A 22,591-nucleotide genomic window follows, 5' to 3' on the forward strand; every position below is an offset into this window, starting at 1 on the left:
AAATATGCTCTATTTATGGAAGAAATAATCAAAAAATGATAAATATATCTTTTGTTGTAGACGAAAGGATTATATGATTGTGCCATAATATATGTTATAATGAATATGTAGATACAAATTCGTACCTTGAGCATGGCACGCCTAAAGTTATTTCTTGTTCATTGCTTATTTCGAACTCTTCCCATTATACGAATCACACTCATTTGGAACCAGATTAGACAGATCCAAAGAGTATATTGGGGTATACATGTACCCAATTTTATAAAAAAAGTAAAGCAAAAAAAGGCTAGGAATACGTTAAGTATAAGCCCAATCAAAAAACATAAATTATTAGAATAATTGGTCTAAATTTAATGAAGAGAATATACATAGGATATTCTTTTCCTAGATTTAGGATATATTAGACTAACTTAAGACTGCATTCTCTTAACAACTCTATTACATATCACTCTAATCCAACACTATTTGTAGACATCTCGCACCAACCTAGTGGTCCCCTCTCTTCTCCTTCCTTTGAACTTCAAATTAAACAACATATAATTTTAGAAAATAACCTGTCAGTCATATAGAATGGATTAAGATAGTTACTGAATTGATTAAATTAGTTACTGAATAAATTTAAAAATGTGAGAACTCAATGCATTAAACTAGTAAATTAAATGTTATAAATTAAACTAATAACTATATTAAATAAGATGTTTTGTTCTCTTCTTAATATTAGAATTGAGCCGTCGCCTAATTTTCTCAACCAATCAACTGATGAAAAAATGATGAGAGTCTAAAAGCCCATTTCCTCAATCTGACTGTTCTATTTTTGTCAATTATCTCCTCAACAAGATAAAAGTCCCAACATTTTGAATCTTTTTCTATTTTTAATATTTAAAAGTATATATTGATATACACCCCCCTGTTTAATTTCCTTTTTATTTTCCTATTTAAATTCGTTTTGTTCTTACTATTTTGAATTTTTTTGAGAGACAAAAAGGTCTAAGGTAGGAAGAATATTTTGAGATGAATCAAAGAAATATCTAACAAGTTCTTAAATAACTATGATTATTTTTATATGTATATCATGATAGCTTGTCAAAAGAGAGTGTTTGATAGCATAAACGGTTTTTTCACCAAATACCTCTGACAAAAAAATTTATCACCAAATACCCCAACTTTTTTCAAAATTCACCATATACCCTTGACTTTTAAAAAAATTCACCAGATACCCTTACTATTAACGGACGTTAGTGCTCCGTTAGTGTCTATTTACAAGTTTGCCATAAGTCAACTTAATTAGCCCTAAGTCAACCTAATTAGGCCTAAGTTAACCTAATTAGTCCTAATTCAACCTAATAAACCTAATTAAACCTAACTAAATCCTAAACTCTCCTTAACCCAATCCCAAACCCCAACCCTACCCCCTAAATCCTAAACCCACCAGCCCACCACCCAACCCCAGCCCCACCCCTTCCATTCTCCGTCCCCGGCAACCCTCGCAGACCCGTTTTCCGGCAACCCATCTCCCTCGCCTCCTTCGCGCCTGATTCCGTTGAAGAACGATGAACATTTCTTCGAAACGGAGAACAAAAGGAGAAAATGAAATCAAGTGGTTAATCTGATGAAATATCTCCTCAAAAATAACTGATAAAACACTGCATTTGTGTATAATTGACGCCGAATTTCGCTTGAAAAGAAATCTCGGAGGATTCAACGATGAAATCTCCGACGACAGAGAATGAAGAGAACGAAGAAGATCAGTTGTTGAAAGTTGAGGAGAGAGAAACGATGAAAGTTGCGGCGGATGAGGGCTGGTAGAGGCTACGGGGGTGGTGCGTGTGGGGAGGCGCGGCAGCGAGGGAGATCGAGGGGGAGGGGGTGCGTGTGGGGAGGCGTGGCAGCGAGGGAGATCGAGGGGAAGGGGGCTGGTGGGGCTGGGGTAGGGGGCTGGTGGGGCTGTGGTTGGGTTGGTGGGCTGGGAATGGGTTAGGGGTTTTAGGTTAGTTAGGGTTTTAGGATTTTTAGGGTTTTTTTAGGGATTTTTAGGGTTAGTTAACGCTAATGACTAATGGAGTTAACCGCCTTTAGTCATTAAGGGCATTTTATGTCATTTTTTTTAAAATTCGGGGTATCTGGTGAATTTTTCAAAAAGTCAAGGGTGTATGGTGAATTTTGAAAAAAGTTGGGGTATTTGGTGAATAAATTTTTTTGTCAGGGGTATTTGGTGAAAAAATCGTAGCATAAAAGTCCCAACATCACAACTAATATAGAATCGAGTAAGTATGCATTAAAAAAAACCAAAGACTGAAAAATATGAATACATTACACCCGCTCTGCAATTGCCATTTACCTCCATAAAATATATTATCTCTATCTCAATTTATAGCACTTGTATTTTATTTTGGGTGTCCCAAATTATTTTTCATGTTTTTATTTTTGAAATGATACTTTATTCTTGAAATACCCTCATCAAACAATTTTTATTCCGATTTTGTCCTCATTTTTACATGGAAAGTTGTAGTCACATGACCTACATGTAATATATGTCCTTATTTTTACATGAAAAATTATAGCTACATTAAAGCCTTGTTTGGTTGACATCCAATTGCCTAGGAATTGCAAGTTCCTAGGAAGTGCAAGTATAAGTAGATGTTTGTTTAGAACGTAGGAAGTGGAACTTCCTAGGAAGTTCTACTTCCCACATAATAGGGGGAAGTTGCTTACCTAATTCCCCCTAGGTAAGTGCCACTTCCCATGGGAATTCCATCTTCCCATAGCCTACCAAACAATTTTGCTTACTTCCTAGGAATGAAATTTCATGGAAAGTGAAAAATCAAGGGAAGATCAACTTCCCAAGTGCAACCAAAGGAGACCTAAATATTTGCACTTTTCAATGCAAACACTTATCTTTTTGCAAGTATTATAAATACTCCTCCGTCCCAAAATATAGTTTCCATTTTCATTTTGGGTGTCCCAAAATATAGTTCCCATTTTCATATTTAGTTCCACATTTTTCCGTAATTTGTCTAAAAAAATCGTGTCCCATCATTTATTTGTTTCTTGAATTTTATTTTTCCTTTTGTTTATTCAACCAAAATGTTACAATTAATGCTCTAATTATTCTCCATTCTCTTTCCTAAAATCATCTTTTCCCACACAAAATTAAAACAAACAATATAAATTGAAAGGAAGGGATAGAAAAACTGAAAGGACTTTGAAATAAGCACAATCTTTCTTTTGAAGCTCCTCAAACATCATCAATGGTATTAATATACAAGCGACCTTTAGTATTTTTGGTACATTTCTAATAATTCTACTATTCACTAGTCACAACTCCCTGCATTTCTATACAAACATCTTCAAGTAGAAAGTTACTCAACCCCACCCATATCTATCTAATATACCCCTCAAATCACCCCCTAATACAAAAAAAAAAAAGTAATTAGCAAGCTAATTGATCTTTAAAGTTGGAAATTTCCTCAAAAATTGGAAGTCTTTTGGGCTTTAATGGACCCCATTTGGACTCAAGATCCTCAAGCCCATGAATAACCTCATCCTCCAAATGTAGGCTCACGATGTTGGACAACAAAGGAGGAGGTTGCCGCGACTCCAAGTCCAATAACAATTCCTCGGCCCGATTTCGTGACCGAATATCCTCTGAGCCCGGAACCTCAGCCCGCAGTACCTGCTCAAGCACTGAACGGGCCTCTTCATATCGGGCTTGCTTTATAAGACACATGCCCAAGTTGCAGGCCTTATTTGCATCTGGGTCAATCATTTGGGCCTTTCTATAAACCACTTCTGCTGCCATGTAGTTTGTCTTCTGCATGTAGGCCCAGCCCAAGTTCCCCTGTGGTCCAAAAAGAGTATCATTAGGCTAATGTAGATCTAATTAAGTGTGATAAATAGATTAGATTATAATTATTGTAGACTTGTAAAAGAACTAAGGGAATAAAATTCATACCAAAATTCTAGAAGTTTCTTGTTTAATAGAAACTTGAAACTTCTTGCCGTGAGATCTTGCAGTTTTTGTTGGTTTACCGTTGAAGGCTTCACCTTGATAAATCATCCTTAACTTCTGTCTTAGAAGCTCAATTTGCTCATCTACCTTTCCACATTTCTGTTCATAACATAAAGTCTTAGCAAAGCAAATTGGACAATTCCAAATGGAAAAAAGTCATCAAAATTGTAGGTCTTAGTAAATAAAGACGGGGCATGAAAACTACCTGAATCATATAATTGATATGATAATTGACAAGATATGGGGGTTGACCAATAGGGGTCGCCCAGCTCACTTTGTAACACTTGCATTCAAACTCGAGCCATTTCAAATTCAAGTTTTTAAATTCAATTTGCCTTAAAACTCAACTCAACTAAACTACTCTATTACATATGTTATAACCAAGTAAATGTTAGTTACTAAGTTTTGCTATTTTCTTTGACCTTCTCATATTGTGCAAAATGTTACTATAAAAATTCAACCTAAATATTATTATAATACGTAAAATAATAAAAACATATTTCGTGTCTCTATCTCTAACACGAGCTTTTCGAGTCGAATTTAACTCTGTTCAGGTAAAATATGTTAAAAAATTTGAGTGTTAGTGATTTCCATTATCTATCAATAAATATTACCTATAAGGTTATAACCAAGAAAACTTTCAAATTTTATACCATTGAATCAAGTACCTTGCTTAATTAATGATACTAAAATTAGTTGAAGACATTAGGGAATTAATTACCTTATACAAATCAATGAGAACGTTGTCAAGGGATTCTTGAGCATTTCTAGAGCAAAGACCTCTAAAAGACTTGATAGCTTCAATGGCCTCTTCACTCCTATCAAGTTGCTTCATCACTACTGCCATATCTTTGAGTGCACTATCTACTCTATCCCCTGCATTTATGGCCTTCCAAAATAGCACTATTGCTGCTTCTGGATCCTTTTGTATCAGCTGATCATAATATCCATCCAAAATATGTAAGTTAATTAAGCAAATATTTTCTATATGCTGTTGAAACTTGAGCACCATTTTTGTTTTTTCATGCAAATGTGGAATTACATACTTATACATTAGCAAGTGATAAAACTTGAAAATATTAAGAATATTAATTAAACATTATTCTTTTAATTAAAGAACTATTTTCTTTAGCAAAATTTAGTACTTGAAATGGAGAATTAGTAGATTGATTGATTAGAGGAATTAGCCAAAATAGTGACTTCATAATTCCTCAAGTATCCCCATTTATAGATAAAAGGTTTTAGAGATTTGAAATGTAAATCAAACTCAATTCTCTATTAAGAGGGGTATATAGGGTCGGTAAGACGACCTTATATATACCAACCTTCAAAACATCACTAAGTAAGTTAGTTGACATCCACATTTGAGGTCGGCCATCGAATACACAGTTGTATAAGCATATTAAGATGGTCGATCTCAATGTTCTAAGAGTACCTATATATGCATAAAATTGGATGATGATTAAATCTTAGATCAATATCTAGTGTACCCTATCTAAGCTAACTCCCATAGTCCCATTTTAATACAAGAATGAACTAAGCTAGCTAGGGGGAAAAAAAAAATCAAACTTTGATATATACGTTGCATCTACTATTAGAAAGTCTAACTAATAATCATTACACAATATGAATGGATCAAATTAAGTTATCTACCCAACAAATTAAAAATGCATATGGAAATTAATCATACAAGGGTCTAAAAAATTTATCAACTAATTTTAATATCTTAACATAAAAAAAAGGGGGATCGAAATAATATAAGATTTAAAAAAAAAAAAGTTACCTGGGCATGTTTAGCACGAACATAAGGACCATCACCTGAAGGCACTTTATATATAGCATGAACCGACTCTTTCTCACCAAAACTGATGTTCACCATTTTTTTTGAACTGTTACTACTGATAGTTTTCTCCATTTATATTTATTATTACTCCTTACTAAAGTAGAAATTTAACTCCTTTTATTATTTCTCTTGATTTTTTTTCTTCTTCTTCAGACTGGCTTGTAACAGTTGTAAGAATTGGTAATGGAGTTTTTGGAGGTTGTAAATGGAAGGTTGGCAATAATGAGATATTGGTGAATTTGAGGAGAGAGAAAAATGGTGTTGAGGGGAGGAAAGAGTGGACACTTTATAAATGCGAAAGGTTAGTTTTGAACTTGGACGCCTTTTGCAGCTATGTTCATTATTTTTTTTTCTGATTCTAGTAGGAGTTTTTATATCTTTCCTTTTGGGGTTTGCTAAAAGCCTAAATAAATAGGAGTTTTATATGGTGAATAGAAGAAGTGAGTCAACTTCCAAGTTATTTTACTATGTCGTGCTAGTGATGTGCAAAACTGATCTAATCTATTTATCGAACCCAAATCTAACCTGAAATAAGTCGATTTGGGTTGAGTCGTTTGATCCATTTAAATAAATGGGTTAACACGACTTAGCCATTTAATTAAATGGGATAGGTTAAGGTTGACATTTTCAACCAGAACTTAATCTCTTTTGACTTATTTAACTCATTAAATTATAAATATCTTAAAAAGTTGTGTTAAAGTTGGTGAAAATTTTAAAAATACTAATTGTAGAACACAAATACTGAAATGAAATCTAATCATGAATACTTTTATATGAATATATTGTTGAAAAATAATAAATTTTAATAAAAAGTTTAATAGTAATAAATATGTAAATGGGTTATATGGGCAACCTGTTTAATAAACAAGTCGGGTCGAGGTTGAATTTTTCAACCCGTTTAATAAACGGCTTTGGATTGAGTTGGGACATGTTCAACCCGTTTATTATTAACCCGAACACGACCTGACGTGATTTGTTAATCAACCCTAGTCGTGCCTCCGCACTTGTGTCACTCATTTATTCTCCCCTTTTTCTTTTACTTCGTATTTTTTTACTCCCTCCGTTCCATAATATAAGTCATGATTCTATTTTTATACGACAGTTAAGGTTAAGTAGAATATTATTTTATTTGAATAAAAAGATTCATTTTTATTAAGAAACACTTACATTATTATTTTTTATTTTTAACAAAAATAAAAACTCAACATTAATGTTGCGTGGTTTAATGTGTAGTGGAGTTCAATGGAGTAAAAGATTTCATTTTAATGGCGCATTGATTGGAAGCTGAAATTATGAGGACATTTTGGGAATTATATTATTTTCATGAGGGTATTTTGGGCATAATTATTGATTGAAAATAGAAATAGAACTTATATTTTGGGACACCTTATAAGAAAATAGGACTACATTATGGGACGCAGGGAGTAATTGCTAAATTCTAAGGGTATTTTTAGTGTTAGATCAGCTTACAGACTTCAGTGTGGGTCTGTTGAGGAGCAGGGTCAGGGGGGTAATTGGGGTCAGGTGTGGAGTATGAATGCTCCTTTTAAATACAAGCTGTTATTCTGGAACATAATGCACAAAATTATTCCTACTGTTGTCTTCCTGGCTAGTCGAATTCCAAATTTCGAGGTTATTTGTGTCCAATGTGGGCAAGATAGTGAGTCCCTCTTACATCTTTTTAGAGACTGTAGAGTTCCTAGAATAATCTGGAATGAAACTAGACCCAAAATGCCGCATAATATGGCTCTTAGCTTCTTTAATCTTGATTGGGATGGCTGGTTTGGTTTTAATCTAAATCAAGATAGTTCTTGGAAGCTGCACTTTGCCACTGTAATCTGGCATATCTGGTGCTCTCGCAATAGGGCCGTTTTCGATGCGCCTGTGTCTCACCCAAGATATCTTCTTAATAGAGTGAGGGCAGACCTTGTTACTAACTTTAGAGCTTTTCAGGTGGCAGACAAGAAGATTATCCAGGGAAGCCCTCAGGTTCGTTGGAGGCCTCCTAAAATGGGTTTTTTGAAGCTTAATGTAGACGGCGCGTGGAAGCAGGACTGGGACATGGCAGGTATAGGAGGAGTCTTCAGAGACAACAAAGGAAAGTGGGAGTTTGGTTTTGCTAAGAAAATCGAGGCCAGCTCTCCGGAAGCGACTGAGCTCATGGCCATTAGAGAGGGCCTGCAAATTGCCTGGGATTGCTGCTATCCAAGAGTTGAAGTTGAGTGTGATGCTTTGGGGGTTATCCAACTCCTAAATAATCCAACAGAAGGTAATAATCATCCTTTGGGGGTGGTGTTGAGTGATATCAATATCTTGCTGGCCAGAGATTGGTGTGTGGAGTTTTCTCACTCCAGGAGAGACTCTAACATGGTGGCTCACTGTCTTGCGTCTGCGGCGGTGGTTCAGAAGGATATTAGGATAGTTTTTGGGCTTATCCCAGAACATGTCAGGGATGTGTACTTGAAGGACTTGGAATATGTACCTAGTTCCTCTACTTAGGTATCAGTGTTGTGCTGTTGCTGGGTGGAATGGTCGTGTGGCAGTTTTTGCTTGGTTGTTTTGGTTGTTCGTTGTATGTAATGTAGGGGGTGGGATGGGTGTTGGTTTTTTCTTTTGCTTATCTGGATGCTTGGTTGTAATTTTGGGTGGCCTTGCCCCATGTTAATATAAGTTGTTTCCCTTTTCTTTTAAAAAAGAATATTATTCACAAGGTAATGCTACATCTTTCCGGTGGGTAGTTAACCCACTAGAAATAGAGAATTAAAAAACTATTAAAACTGACTAATTGGATTCCACAATTTATTTCTTTCTATTTGTAGTGGGTTGTTGACTCACAAGATAAACTCGACCATCTTTAATTTTAGAGATGGTAACCCACTAGAAATAGAGAATTAAAAAACTATTAAAACTGACTAATTGGATTCCACAATTTATTTGTTTCTATTTGTAGTGGGTTGTTGACTCACAATATAAACTCAACCATCTTTAATTTTAGAGATGGTATTGTGTCAGACTCGTGACACACCTCGTCGGACAAAGCACCAACACGCACAAAAATGCGCATCCTAACTTAAATATTTTCAGTTAGTGTTCACATTGCTTCAGTTAGTTTCTCTATAATTTTCATTTGGTATTTATATTATTTCAGTTACTGTATAAAATTTTCATTTACACAAATGTATTCCAACCAGACTTATTATTTTCAGTTAACTCTACAAATTATTCAGCTGGTATTTATATTATTTCAGTTACTGTTTAAATATTTTCACTTACAGAAATGTAGTCTAATAACACATTTTCAGTTAGAGTTTTACATTTTTCAGTTGGTCTTTATATTATTTCAGTTACCTCTTCAACTTTTTCATTTAAACAAATGTATTCCAATCAAATTTATTCTTTTCAGTTAGTGTTTTTCACGAGAAGTTGCGTCAGTCTTCACCTTCTTCGACTTCGAACTGCATTACAGTTACATCAACCACAACAACATCGGAAAAACACAACACACTAAAAATTTGAAAAAAAAAAATCAGCGAAAAATCCAACCAAATTATACCTAGAAACTTCAACTCTGATCCTTTTAACCATATATTTGTGATGTAGTATGTTAAATCGATTTCCGACAGTAATCAAATATAGAATTTCGAACAAAAATGGAGTAAATTGAAAGAGAAGAAAAGCAAAAAAATCGAGAGCAAAAGTAGAAATAAGAAGAAATTTTGAAAGAAGAAGAAAGATTGAAATAAGAACAATGAAGAACGAAAGAAGTTTAATTAAAAACCGTATAACTGTATTGTTAAACAAAATCAAAGAAAAAAAAACCAAAAAAGCCTGTGCGCGTCTCTTATAAGTGAAACTTTTGGGCTCAGCCCGTCCGACCAAACACATTGGGTCAGACGGTCTGACCCAATAGTTTCACATAATTTTATACACATAAAGAAAAACATATTTATATGGGATGCTATTTGATTTATTACAATGTTTATTTTTTCAAATATATAATTTTTATAATTTTCTCTTCTACATAACTCAAGATATTAAAGTTTTAAGTTGTGTTTTAAAAATTGTTAAAAATATAATGTAGCAATTAAAAAGAGACGGAAGGAGTATTAACACCAAAAGGTTTTTGGTGTCGTGGAATGAGAATTTAGGGATTAGAGAGTGAGAATTGGTACATGAGATTGAGAGTGAATAATGGCACTAGTTAAATACTTAAATTATCTAGCTAATAGCAAGAATAGATGGAGAATTGAAAAGAATAATAATACAATTTTTTCTAATGTGTGATGTGCATACTATAATAATAACTAGATTTTATATAGTTATTTGACATATTTGAAACAAATAAGAATATTTTCCACACTTAATTTAGGAATATATAATAAATTAATAAGTTTTCCTTTAAGGTTCACCAAGCCCCTTAACTAATTACATATTCTTTTATCCAATTTGATAGTTGACATATGTGCCGCCAAATAGACATTAGACAAATTGATAAAAAAATTATCCAGATTCCTTTATTAATCCTCCTTTCCATTATCTGGATCTTCTGACCTTCCTTTATTAATCCTCCTTTCCTTTCTCTGGATCTTCTGACCTCCCATTAACTTGGAGGTTGTAACTACGGCTCCTCTCAAGTCTTAATTGTAGTTAAATAGTTGTTTTCATCAAAGTTTCTCAATTTCTGGATTGTTTAAATGAGTCAATTATATTAAGGTGATTGCAATCGGAGTTACTTTCAGATTTGAGTGAGATTAGTTTTCCATGAATTTGATTTAAATACATTGGGTGTTCGATCAATATGGGATTAAGTTAATTTCAAATTGAGTATATGCCTTTTTGTTTTCAGAGTCAAAATCGAGTTGAATAGCAGATATTCTAAAAGCACAAAAAATAGGAAAAGAAAATGAATCATTTTTATCATCGTCATCATCAAGTCAACAAGCACACACTATTAATCTCTTGATAAAAAAACAGGAAGATAAGATAGATTTTTTTTTCGAGAGGAGAAGAAGATAGAAAACGTAACCTTTAATTCTAAGTATTCAAAACACTAGATTAGTAATTGAATATCTTTATTTTGTTGGAAAGAATTGTTTTTTTGATTAAAATCACGAAGGGACTTACTTTAATAAATCAGGACTAGCAAAGTCAACAATAATAGAAGGGAAAAAATGTTTGTTTTTAAAAAGTGGAAATTGTAGGTGGGGAGGCAAGTAGATGAGCATAATAGAAAAGCTTGGAGTTTTGATAGAGGTCTGGATGTAGTGATGGCCACTGGTGCGGGCCGGATCGTGGGTCGTAGTGGGTTAGGCTAAGATTTTATGGCCCAGGAGCGGACCGTGAAATTCATGGGTTGGACGAGCTGGTCCGCGGGTTGAAAAATCTTAGCCCACACCAGTCTGTTCCCAGTTTTCACAGTTCGTGGGTCTGGTGGATTGGACCGGGGTGATGGGCCGGCATGAGAATTTTTTTTCAGAATTATTTAATCATTGAAATTATTCATTATTGTTACATAAAATCGTTAAAATGAATTAAAAATATATACAAATATTAATATTAATTAATAATTTCATTATTTTTAAATTTGATTGAATTATAATATATGCAATTTGATTAAAATATACACAATATGGTTCAATATTTACTTGGATTAGGCTGGTCTGGTTCATGGGTCGGGTTAGACCAGTTTCATGGTCCGGGCAGGGCGGTTTTAGTAGTGGGCTGGGCTCAAGAAATCTGGCCCACGACCCACCCACCAATTTCACGGTTCGAGCTAGACTGGATCGGGCTTTTCCCTGGCCCGGCCCATACGGCCCACGAGGTGGGATGGGCGGATTGGCTCGCACTGTTGGCCATCTCTATCTGGATGTTAGACGTCAAATTTGGCATTTAACAACCCTATTTGGTACCAATTGCTCTTGTATTTGTAGCAACAATGTAAGAAAAATAATTTATTTAGTATCCAAATCTCTTATGAATAGTACTAAAAGTGATGCTATGATTATTTCGGTACCATCTGAAAAAAAAACGACTTTTTATATCAAATATATAAGCAATTAATACCAAACAAAGGCGTCAAAATCGAAATTTGCATCTAAAGATCTAACACATATACACTATTACTTTCTTAAAAGCTTGAGTAATTTTTAGTACTTCCTCCGTTTCAAAATAGATGCAACATTGTCTATTTATGGGTGTTTCAAAATAGATGCAACATTGTTATTTTTTTCCTTATTTAGTAACTTTTGCCTTACACTTTTCCCATTTTACCCTTACTAACTTGTTTTAGGTTCATTAATCTACTTCTAATAATCTGATTAATCCTAACAAAATCTAACCTAAAACTAATGATTCCCACCAATTTTCATGACATCCCAACTACCCCAATTAAATTCCCACCCATCCAACTTCATCTAACCTAGGGTTCTTCATCATCATTCATCATAACTGCTCATCTCCCTCATCTCTATTAACGTCCCTCTGTTCTCTCTCTCATTTTTCCAGATCTACTCTCTCCTTAAATACCAACTCTTCAGATCTTCGCTCTCTTTCTCCTCATCTCCATTTTTCTCGCTGTTCTTAGAAATTTTGCAAAACCCTTCTTCTGAAATGGTTTATTCAATCAATTTGGAACCTTTGATTGATGCACATTTTGAAACTACGGATGAGGGAGAGGCGATGTTCATCTATGACGTCATGAAATCAATTGAAAATGGTTCTCCTTGGCCCCGTAGACTTTACGAGTTAGGGGCTGCTGAGAAGTGTATGGGTCCGCAAGGTTGTAAAGCTTTGGGTGTTGTTCTTGATAATATCAAGGACATGAAGGAACCTTGGTTTCTAGATGATTTATCAAATGAGTCCTCTGAAAAAGATGAAATTGTGAAAGATGAAGTTATAGATCTGGTGAGTTCGGATGAAGAAGTAAAAGAAAAAGTGGTTTTCAAAACTCCCATGAAACCCCCACTCTATGTCTCTAAAAACCCTAGTTCTGAACGCATTACTGTCTGTGTTCTTCCTTGTATGGGCTCTGAGATGAATTATTATTCATATAGCCGAAAAGGAAAGACTAAGGTGGGTTCTTTTAAGGAAAGTGGTGGAAGTGGGACAAAATCGTTCCTCAAATCTGGTTCAAAGAGGAAGGGGATAGTGATTGGTGGTACTGAATTGAACAAAAATTCTTGTAAGGGAGGTTTGACTATTGTCCCTTTGTTATCCTTATTTACTTTCGATTTTTTTTTTGCATGTCAATATTTGCTGCGTGCTGTTGGTTTGTGTTCTTCTGTTTTAATGCTTATGTATATTCCGCTTCTGTTGGTGATCTTCAATCTGTTGGTGATGTTCAATGTTTCTGTTGGTGATGTTCAATCTTTGGGTTGCTGTTGGATAAGCTTGGATTATGTTGGATGCTTGTGTTCTTGGAAGCTGTTGGTTGTCTTGGTTGATTATTGGTTCTGTTGAGCTTGACTTAGAGTTTAAGGGTGATGTCAATTTGATGAATGATGAGTTATGCATAGAGAAAGCACTTTTGTTGTTCATTGGCTTGTTGTTCTATATTGAGTCCCCCTGTTTTTTAAATCACTTCCTAATCCATATGATGAAGGACTCACCAATAACTTGAAGTGAGTCAATGATTTGCTCGGCATTGTGCCTTGAGGTGTGAATGAATTGATCTCCTTCATAAGTTAAAAGTTTCCCTGATGGATTTTAGAAGGTCAAATGATGTCTTAAAATGATTGATTGTGAGTGTGGTTCTTTGCTACTTCATATATGCCTCGGTCCCTAAAACCTAAAGAAACAATAACAATGATGTAAATAAGAAACATAATTGTAAATAGAATAAGCATAATCATTCATATAAACTGCATTTACAAACCTACATTCCTCCACTACATTTACAAAGCTTAGGTTTGGTTTGCAGTTTTACAAAAGTTCCTACTTCACTGTGATGAGTATGTATTTACCAAAAAAACATGTTTCAAACAATATAACCATCATTTGCTTTTCAAAAAGTTGCATATAAAATTCACCCACTTTTAATGTTCTTCCAAAAAACTGTTTTCCTCACAAAAAAATGCACATATACCATTCACTTTAGTCTTCATCAATAACCCCCTCATTGTCAAAGTACTCAAGTTCTTCACTTTCATTTGGTAACTTAGCATTCAAATATTGCACAGCTTCATCCACAATAACTTGATCACATTGGACATTTTGGGGAGAAGACCCAACCTTTCTAATCTTGCTTTTCCATGATGAGGGTTCTTGTAATTATTACCTCCTTTAACCTTTAGAATCTCAACCATAACCCACTATAATTGTAACCATGTGTATTTCATAACACTAGGGTCAAATTTGTCATATGCATCTTGCACATTTTCAATTAGCTCATCTATGTTCTTAGAAAAAGTTTGATACATTAAAGCTTGTATGGCTCTAAAAAACCCTAAATCAAGAACTTTTAAATCTGGGGACTGAGGTGGCTGTTGAATGAGCATGATGTTGAACCCATTTTCAGTTGCTGCTGCCTTGAATGCCTCATCATTTCCTTGTATGTGAGGCCTAGCATTGTCCTGTTGGATGAATATATCCTTGGACAGACCAGCAGGCCATTTACTCATTATAGATGGCAGTACATGTTGTATAATCATGTCCCTGATGACCTTCTGAGTGATCTTCTCAACAACCTTGGTTTTAATAGTGCCCTTTTCTCTGTTTTTGGTAGTGTATTTTGCTGCCACCCTCTCTACAAAAGGAAAGATACCAAACTTGCCATTATGAATGAGATTACCTTCAGCATCATAAATTGGTTTTGATGTCACCCCCATAAACATGGCTTTGATTTTGAATCTCTTTGATTGGCAACATCTATATGGATCATCTTCTCTTGGCAATAAATAAAATCTCCTTGTATCTGGGTTCAAGTAGAACCATTTCTCATCAATGTGTATGATGTTCTCCATGTCTATAAACTGTGCTTGTTATGTGGGTGTGCCAGGCAGAATGTGGGATAGCACCCACTTCATTCTCTCCAATTTGTGAGTCTCTGTCAAACTTGGATGGTTACTACTTGTATGGCTTCTGAGCTTCCCCTTTTTGAGCAGTCTATAAACTGCTGAAGGAGACACTTTAAGTCCCCCTGCAAAGCATCTAACTGAAGTGCGTAAATTCAGGGGCACTGATTGGAGAAACTCCTCACTATATTCCTTTAATTTCCTACCCACGGTTCCCTTTTTCCTTGACCTGACATCAATGACATCACCCTTAGCTCTTTGTTTGCATGCTCTTTTCCATAACCTCTCTATTGTGTGTCTTGAAACACCATACTTCTGTGCTGTCTTCTTCAATGCACCATATGGTAATGTTCCTTTCTCTTCCATAACTAACAATTCATCTATAGCTTTCCTTCTGTTTTCATGTTTCATCTCAGGTTTAATTCTTCTGTTTTGTGCTTGTGTATCAGATTCTGGTTCAGAGGAGATTTGACTGTTGAAGTTGGGCACCATCTCTTCAAGTAGTTGTAGGTAGTAATCATCCAAGTCCTCTTCATCAACAACATGATTGTACATTTCTTGTGTTGAATCCATTTTGTCCAGATGCAGCAAATGATGATGAAATTAACAAACTTTTTTTTTTTGCCTTAGTGTTTGGTTGGTTAATATAGTGCTGCGTGTGTGCAGTGAATATGTATAGGAGAGAATGTTCTCTGCCTTATGTAAGCATCATGGTTGGTAGGAAAACTGATTTTTTTGGGGGAATGTCTGTAACCCTTAAATAGGGAAAACAAGGATTTGGTGGTAATTTTAACAAAAGTTTAAGTGCTTTAAAATTTTAGAGGGAAGGCAAAATTTTCAGATTTGTTGAAAAGGTGAATATGTAAAAGGTGATTGTACTTCCAAAAAAATGGAGGGAAAAAAAATTTGGTCCCCTATTGTTCCCCAAAGCTGGCGGTCCATTCACATGTGGTCCCCAACTTTTTATTTTCCCCTCCTTTTCACATGGAGACCACTACAATTAATCTATCCAACTTTATACTACTTAAACATACTTAGGAAATTTTGCCTAGGAGTCCGTTTTAATAACAATGTTGCATTTATTTTGAAACGGAGGAAGTAGAAAGATTAATCTAAGGAATTGGTTTTTAATGTGGTGATGATCTTGCAAGTAAAAAACAATAGGAGAGAATATTGATTAGGAGAGCGAAAAAAAGAATGACATATAAAAGTTAGCTCTAAAGATTCAAACTCGTGACCTCAAGTATAAATGAATGAGAGAAGCCAGCATTCTACCTTCTACGACAACATCATTACTTCCTCTGTTTCAAATTGTTTGTGACATTTTCACTTTTCATTCATACCAAAGCAAAATTTTGAGGACTATTTTTTTTAAATTATAAAAAGTACGTATTAGAAAATACATATTAAGACAAATATAAAGACACCACATAACTATATTTTTATTCACGTATAAATCTCAAACAATAGTATAAGTGAAATTTATGAACATTGTAAAATGTCAAAAGGTCACATTTAATTTGAAATGAAGAAAATACTTTAATGATAATTAAGTGTTCAAATTACAATAATTGAAGTTACAACAAACGGAAGTATTTTTTTTGGTCAAAGATAACAGTGATAATATTAGCCTCTAATGATAATCAAGTTTTTAAGTTACAAAAATTTAAATAAAATGACATGAATTTTTTTATTCTTCTACTGATATTCATATACTTCCCCACTAAATTAACAATACATTAATTGATCATTACTTCATCATACATCACTTTCCAGATGTAAGACACACACCAACTTGAGCAACTATAAGTAAGCTTACATACCTAGACAGAATCTTGTACCTACTGAATCTGGACATGATTACAGAACAGAGTGCCTGATCTTCACAAAGGAGCATAGAGATATTGTATGCATTTTTGTTTTCAAAGAGAAGGGTAACCCACTACATATTGATCACGATAATTAAATCTGGACTGGTAGTCGGTCCATATTCATGGAGCTTAATTGAATAAAAAGGAACAAAGATATAATTATGGAAATGAAATAATAAGAACCTAGACAAAACAATGGAAATGATACATTTCTATTACACTACACATTGAGGTGTAAATGAATTACAGAGGAGACGTAAACCATTAACCATTATAGATACTTGCTCTTGACTATTGACGATAAAGCCAGCAAACAAAAAACCAAGCCTTTCAATATTTCATATACCAAGCCTTCAAATATTCATATACCATAGCATTGCAAAAAAGAGCGACCCAACCCTATGTTACCAACACAATACTAAAGCCAATATATCACTGCATCAAAGGCGAGTTTTTTTTCTTTTCGTTCTGAACATAGTAAGCGCTTTCAGGCGAAGGCAAATAATTCAGAATAGAGAAGAAAATAAAGGACATCCTTCTAAGCTTCATTTGTAACATCTTGAGAGCGACCTCCCATTCGCCCACGACCACGACTTCCACGAACATAACCTCTCCCCCCTCCTCGTCCACCTTGATACCCACCATCTCGTCCACCTTGATACCCACCATCTCGACCTCCTCGATATCCACCATCTCTACCACCTTGATACCCACCATCCCGGCCTCTTTGAAACCCACCATCCCGACCTCCTTGATATCCACCATCTCGCCCTCCTTGATACCCACCATCATGCCCTCCTTGATACCCACCATCCCGACCTCCATGATACCCACTGTTTCGACCTCCATGATATCCACCACCTCGACCTCCTTGGTAGCCACCATCTCGACCTCCTTGGTAGCCACCCTCTCGGCCTCCTTGGTAGCCACCGTCTCGACCTCCTTGGTAGCCACCGTCTCGACCTCCTTGGTAGCCACCGTCTCGACCTCCTTGGTAGCCACCATCTCGACCTCCTTGGTAGCCACCGTCTCGACCTCCTTGGTACCCACCATCTGCCCATAAAAATTCTATATCCATGAGAATACCCTAGATGGAGTACACACTATGAAGTATGCAGCCCCATTCAAATAAATGATTTATAGATAAGCAGATTACTCATTGTTTGGGGGGGGGGGGAGGGAGACCCTAACAATGAACTAGCAGTTCCTTTCGTGTTTTATACACCATTCAAGGGAATCACTGCTAGAATACAATCTTCAAAGCTAATCCTAGGCTCCCTATAGTATTGTAGTTGCAGTCACTAAAGCAGTAAACACATTCCATAGAATATGGTTACTGTGAACACTACTATAGTAAATCTATATTGCAAAGCCTATACTAAACTCTTCATGATACTAATTTCAGCAATAAATGCACATATATAGAGATGCAAATTGTCCTAAACAACAAATGCATCACATCAATGGTAGAGTACTCCCACAATCCCTGAAAAGAAAGAATGGGGTTTGGGAAATTGGTTGAAAAGAAAATGCTTTCTGTAAATATTGAATGGCTCAAATCTAATTGGATGCATGACAGTAATGCCACTATTGCACTGCATATTTATGGAAACCAAGTAGCTGGTAGGGAACATCAAACAATATGGACTCACCATAATATCCCCCCCAGCCTCTACCTCGTCCACCTCCTCTGCCCCAGTTAGAGTATCCTCCATTATCTGCTTTCAATTGATAAGGTAAAGGTAATCAAAAAATCAACATTAATAAGCAATAAAACAGTCAGGTCATCATGCTTAAACAAATAATACTAGTGTGAAATCAATACCTTGATATGATCCATAGCCACCCCTCCCCCAATTCTGCCCTCTGCCTCTGCCTCTCCCTCTACCACGTCCACGACCTCGACCATATGAATCTACCAAAGAGAAGGCCAGAGGGTGTCAGATAAACAGTTATAAAACAAGTGTACTCATATATTGTGCGAGCTCTTACCATCATACACAGCATTGTACATTCCACGTTCTTGTCGAGGTTGAGACTGCTGCTGCTGATAATAATTTTGCTGTTTGGGCTGTTCGTACTGAGATGGAGCTTGATACCTACAGATTATATTTACAACCATTTAGAACTACTTGATTGACACAAAAACCATGTCAGACAGACAGTACAGGAAATTTTGCCAAAGTTTTGAAATATGATGGGCCAGGGAAGCAATAAGCTTCATATGAAGCACTATTGCTCAGTTTAGGCACCAATAAATAAATCAATCAGATAAAGCTGCTTGATCAATATAACAAATAAAACAAGAAAATTTTAAGAAAACACCGATTCTGATAAGCAAGATGTACAGTGTACACTACATCTAAAGTCTAAACTGTGCAGAATAGATGAAATTCGATTGCAAAAAGACATGCACACCAGCTCAGGCCAAAAGGAGCATGAGCCACATACAAGGAAATACTGGTTCTGTTAAGCAAGATGTACACTTACACTACTCTACACTGACCAGATAGATGAAACTAATGGTAAAGACATGCACCCCAGCTCTGGCGAAGAAGGTATAAGCTGCATACAAGTAAATCAAGATACAACACAATCAAATCCCGCCTGCTTCTCCCGTATCCTAGCCGTTTCCAAAAAAGCCATCCCCAATCAGACACAAGAAAAGATTTCGCAAGAGGACATTAAAGTGTTCAGCAGCAACCAGGCAGGAAAGAGGAGAAGTCAAGGGAACGAATATAATTTGATAAATTTACAGAAAAAGAATAGAAGTACCCAGGAGAGTTCTTGTTTAGCTCTTTAGTTGACAAGGTGATAGAAATCATTGATACTTGACGCTCCGTCTCCACCCTGCAGGATACCAAGAACAATGGTAAAAAAATGTAGTTTTCATCATAAAACAGTAAATTATACATGATCATTGATCACCTAATAAATCTTACAAGTTAAGACCCTCCTCAATGGGTTCCCAAACATCTACAATGGTGATTGAGCTGATAGCAATATCCTGATGCAAGCGTGGAATTCTTTTCTGTAATAGCAAACAACTTAGTACAGCTTATTGCAGCTATTTTGAACCAACGACCTTCATAACTCAAAAATTAGCTAAGACGAGAATGACTAACTTTTACTATCTCTGATATAGCCACAGTTTTGCTAATAGCCTGCCCCATTGCTTTCAAGACAATTTCTTTGACACGCTTCTCCTGCACACAGTTTTCAAACGCGTTAATATGATTTGAGCACAGGAAAAATTATCAACTAAGTTTTTTTCAGTATTAGGTACAAAAAAAATAAAAGGCAATTCCAGAAAGTAGTATCCGAAGGAAGGGTAAAAACATAACAAAAGTAATCTACAAGTAGCATATAACACTGGAATCAAGAGCAATATTGCAGCAACTTAAATCTGACAAAACACATTCTACAGCATAATGAAGACAAAAGTTTGTACTTGATCTACTACATCTATGTAATACTGCACCAAAAAGCACATTTTTTTAAAAAGTCCGAACCATGGTTCATTCATATAAATCCTCCAAATTCCATCACTGTATGGACAGAGATGAGAAAAGGATAAAGATTAGTAGAAGCACACAGAAAATTCAACAGCTCTTCAGCCTCTTCTCATAATTCCTCATATAATGAAAAAATACACTCGACCATTAAATTACCAAATCTGCTTTTAAATAGAGAAAAATTTAAATATCAAAAGGTCAGACATTATACTGTATGATAGGCTAGCCATGAGTTCATAACCCTGTAAACATTTCCAATGAATTGAGTGCGACATGGCCGAACCACCCAGGCCATATCTCCTTACATCAGCAGAGACATGTTACCCCAATATAACTTCTACTAATACTCCCTCCCTAATTCTATTATTAGGCAGTTTAGCCAAAATTCTTTGTCTCAAAATATAAGAAATTTAGAATACCAAGTAATATTAAATGTAACTTTATAATGTCAAGGAAAGGTTATAGGTTATTTTATAAGATCAATACAATATTTAATGTCAATTCTTATTACTGAAGTAACTTTACATGAAGTTAACAAAATTCTTAATATAAATAAAAGTGGTTTACATGCCTTATATTTATAAACTAAGGGAGTATATCAAAGCTCAGATATCTAGTTTGAGAATGTGCTAGCTGCCTAGAAGTAGCCATAGTTTATAGATACACGGATGTGAATAAAGGGGATATCTATAAATTTGTCTCCAGTTGTCACTTAGTCAGCAGACAGAATGCTATAAGTTAACTGCCCATATTCGAGCTTCGATTCTTCACCCAACAGAAGCCAAATGGACAACCATAAGTCTATAACTACCATAGGACAGGGAAACCACTGTGGTGGTGGGGTGTTCAACTTCTTAGGACATGTCGAGTACGAAACCAGAAACACATTTCTCGAAGTTGGCAGATTACAACTTTCTCTTTATTCCCCATTAGAATCTACTTACATACTGAACCTTCAATCATTTAACAATATAAGCTACAACCAACATTGAGGCTACAGCAGTATCATCACTGCACCACAACATTCGTCTCACTATCCTATAATCAAGTATAAATACACAACCTTTCCAGTTTCAACACAACCGCAACGGCATCAGAACATTACATTCGACAAAAATCAAACGAAAACACCTACCAAAGGCTACTCAGACTGAAATGCAATCCATCAGTCCCATCACAATCATTCAAACCATTAAGGTCTTAATCAAATAAATGCACAAAACACCTAAAAACACAACATAATAACTCAATACAGATTACACAAACATCAGCATTATCTAATAAATGCATCATTTCAATTCTCAACTATTCAAAACGCTCGAAAACTCGCCGAAACAGCACAAAATTAGGTCAAAAAAACCAGAAAAAACAGAGAAACCAGAAATCAGAAATCGAAGGAAGAATCAAAAACAGAAAAAAAAAGTCGTAAAATTGTACCTGAAGAAGAGTGGTGGCATAGCTGATATAGTTGCGAATAAGACCTTGAGTAGTGATACGAATTTCATTTTCATTGATCGGAGATTCAGGTTTGGCTTTCTCCACTCTTGCGTATTTGTCCATGTTAATGGCGATTGAGGAGAGAGAAAGATTGAGGAGAACCCTAAAACCCTTGGAAGTTGGAAGTGAGAGAACAAGAACCCTAAAATGCTAAAACCTTAAATCTCAAGCCCAAGTGCTCAGATTGTTTTTCCTTTTTTTTTGGCACCCGTCTCTTCAAATTCTTATGTGTGTTGTGTATATATATTATGTGTGTGTGATTTACTGTATTTGTTTATTTATTGTTGTTGAGATTTATCATGGTTTTTGAACTGAAAACGAAAATTGTCAAGTACAATGAGGTACAGAGATTGAGGGGAGAGAATGGGGCTTAGATGTAGTCGTTCATTACATGGACGGCAGAGATACGTGATAGGTTGAGTGTCACATTTGTGGGGTCCACCATATATTTATTCAAATTCTTGTTTTTTTTTTAATAATAAAGTTGTGTTCTATGGAATTTTCTTAATTTTATCTAAGAAATACTAAGATTTATCTTATAACTAGTTATTAGGCCCGGGCTATGCCACGGGTAAGAAAAATTTTCATTTATTAATATTGTACTGTGATATGATAACACAAAATACAACTTGGTCTAGTGGTTAAAACTTTAATACATGAAAGGTCATGGGTTCAAAACCTATACCATGCAATTTCTAACTTTATTATTATACATGGATTACATTGACTAAAACTCCCTAAAGAGAGCGCCACGTGGCACCGTTCCTCGTTTACGCACATCTAGATTTGATAAAGGATAGTTGAGAGATATTTTTTTTGTTTTGATTATTCAAAGTTATTATTGG

The 22,591-nt window shown here is 35.3% G+C and overlaps 3 protein-coding genes across 4 annotated transcripts; all 3 read right to left on the reverse strand.

Moving 5' to 3' along the window:
- Nucleotides 1–3,183: 3,183 nt before the first annotated feature.
- LOC104899440 (protein SULFUR DEFICIENCY-INDUCED 1) lies at nucleotides 3,184–6,241 on the reverse strand. The gene is made up of 4 exons (XM_010686636.3): nucleotides 5,793–6,241; nucleotides 4,731–4,943; nucleotides 3,953–4,108; nucleotides 3,184–3,838 (listed from the first exon to the last, which is right to left on the reverse strand). The coding sequence occupies exons 1-4, from the start codon at nucleotides 5,922–5,924 to the stop codon at nucleotides 3,431–3,433; spliced, it is 909 nt and encodes a 302-aa protein (XP_010684938.2). The 5' UTR covers nucleotides 5,925–6,241; the 3' UTR covers nucleotides 3,184–3,430.
- A 7,920-nt stretch (nucleotides 6,242–14,161) lies between these two features.
- Nucleotides 14,162–14,812, reverse strand: LOC104899470 (uncharacterized). Its single transcript, XM_010686667.1, has one exon. The coding sequence runs from the start codon at nucleotides 14,810–14,812 to the stop codon at nucleotides 14,162–14,164; it is 651 nt and encodes a 216-aa protein (XP_010684969.1).
- A 2,055-nt stretch (nucleotides 14,813–16,867) lies between these two features.
- LOC104899441 (uncharacterized) lies at nucleotides 16,868–22,091 on the reverse strand. 2 transcript variants are annotated; one of them, XM_010686637.3, is made up of 8 exons: nucleotides 21,687–22,090; nucleotides 19,860–19,940; nucleotides 19,677–19,765; nucleotides 19,510–19,584; nucleotides 18,727–18,833; nucleotides 18,560–18,649; nucleotides 18,387–18,452; nucleotides 16,868–17,787 (listed from the first exon to the last, which is right to left on the reverse strand). In XM_010686637.3, the coding sequence occupies exons 1-8, from the start codon at nucleotides 21,807–21,809 to the stop codon at nucleotides 17,273–17,275; spliced, it is 1,146 nt and encodes a 381-aa protein (XP_010684939.1). In that variant the 5' UTR covers nucleotides 21,810–22,090; the 3' UTR covers nucleotides 16,868–17,272. The 2 variants fall into 2 exon arrangements, with proteins under 2 accessions (XP_010684939.1, XP_048504181.1); XM_048648224.2 differs by lacking the exon at nucleotides 18,387–18,452 and having other exon boundaries at nucleotides 21,687–22,091.
- Nucleotides 22,092–22,591: the final 500 nt, after the last annotated feature.

Source organism: Beta vulgaris, chromosome 7, assembly GCF_026745355.1.
Source record: "Beta vulgaris subsp. vulgaris cultivar EL10 chromosome 7, EL10.2, whole genome shotgun sequence".
NCBI lineage: Eukaryota > Viridiplantae > Streptophyta > Magnoliopsida > Caryophyllales > Amaranthaceae > Beta > Beta vulgaris.

Coding starts and splice junctions, on each gene's coding strand:
- LOC104899441 (XM_010686637.3), bottom strand. CDS start 21,809: ATGGACAAATACGCAAGAGTGGAGAAAGCCAAACCTGAATCTCCGATC. Junction 19,941..21,686: donor ATGCCACCACTCTTCTTCAG/GTACAATTTTAC, acceptor AACTGTGTGCAG/GAGAAGCGTGTCAAAGAAAT. Junction 18,453..18,559: donor TGGCTATGGATCATATCAAG/GTATTGATTTCA, acceptor AATTGAAAGCAG/ATAATGGAGGATACTCTAAC.
- LOC104899440 (XM_010686636.3), bottom strand. CDS start 5,924: ATGGAGAAAACTATCAGTAGTAACAGTTCAAAAAAAATGGTGAACATC. Junction 4,109..4,730: donor TTCTCATTGATTTGTATAAG/GTAATTAATTCC, acceptor TGTTATGAACAG/AAATGTGGAAAGGTAGATGA. Junction 3,839..3,952: donor AAGAAACTTCTAGAATTTTG/GTATGAATTTTA, acceptor TTTGGACCACAG/GGGAACTTGGGCTGGGCCTA.
- LOC104899470 (XM_010686667.1), bottom strand. CDS start 14,812: ATGGAGAACATCATACACATTGATGAGAAATGGTTCTACTTGAACCCA.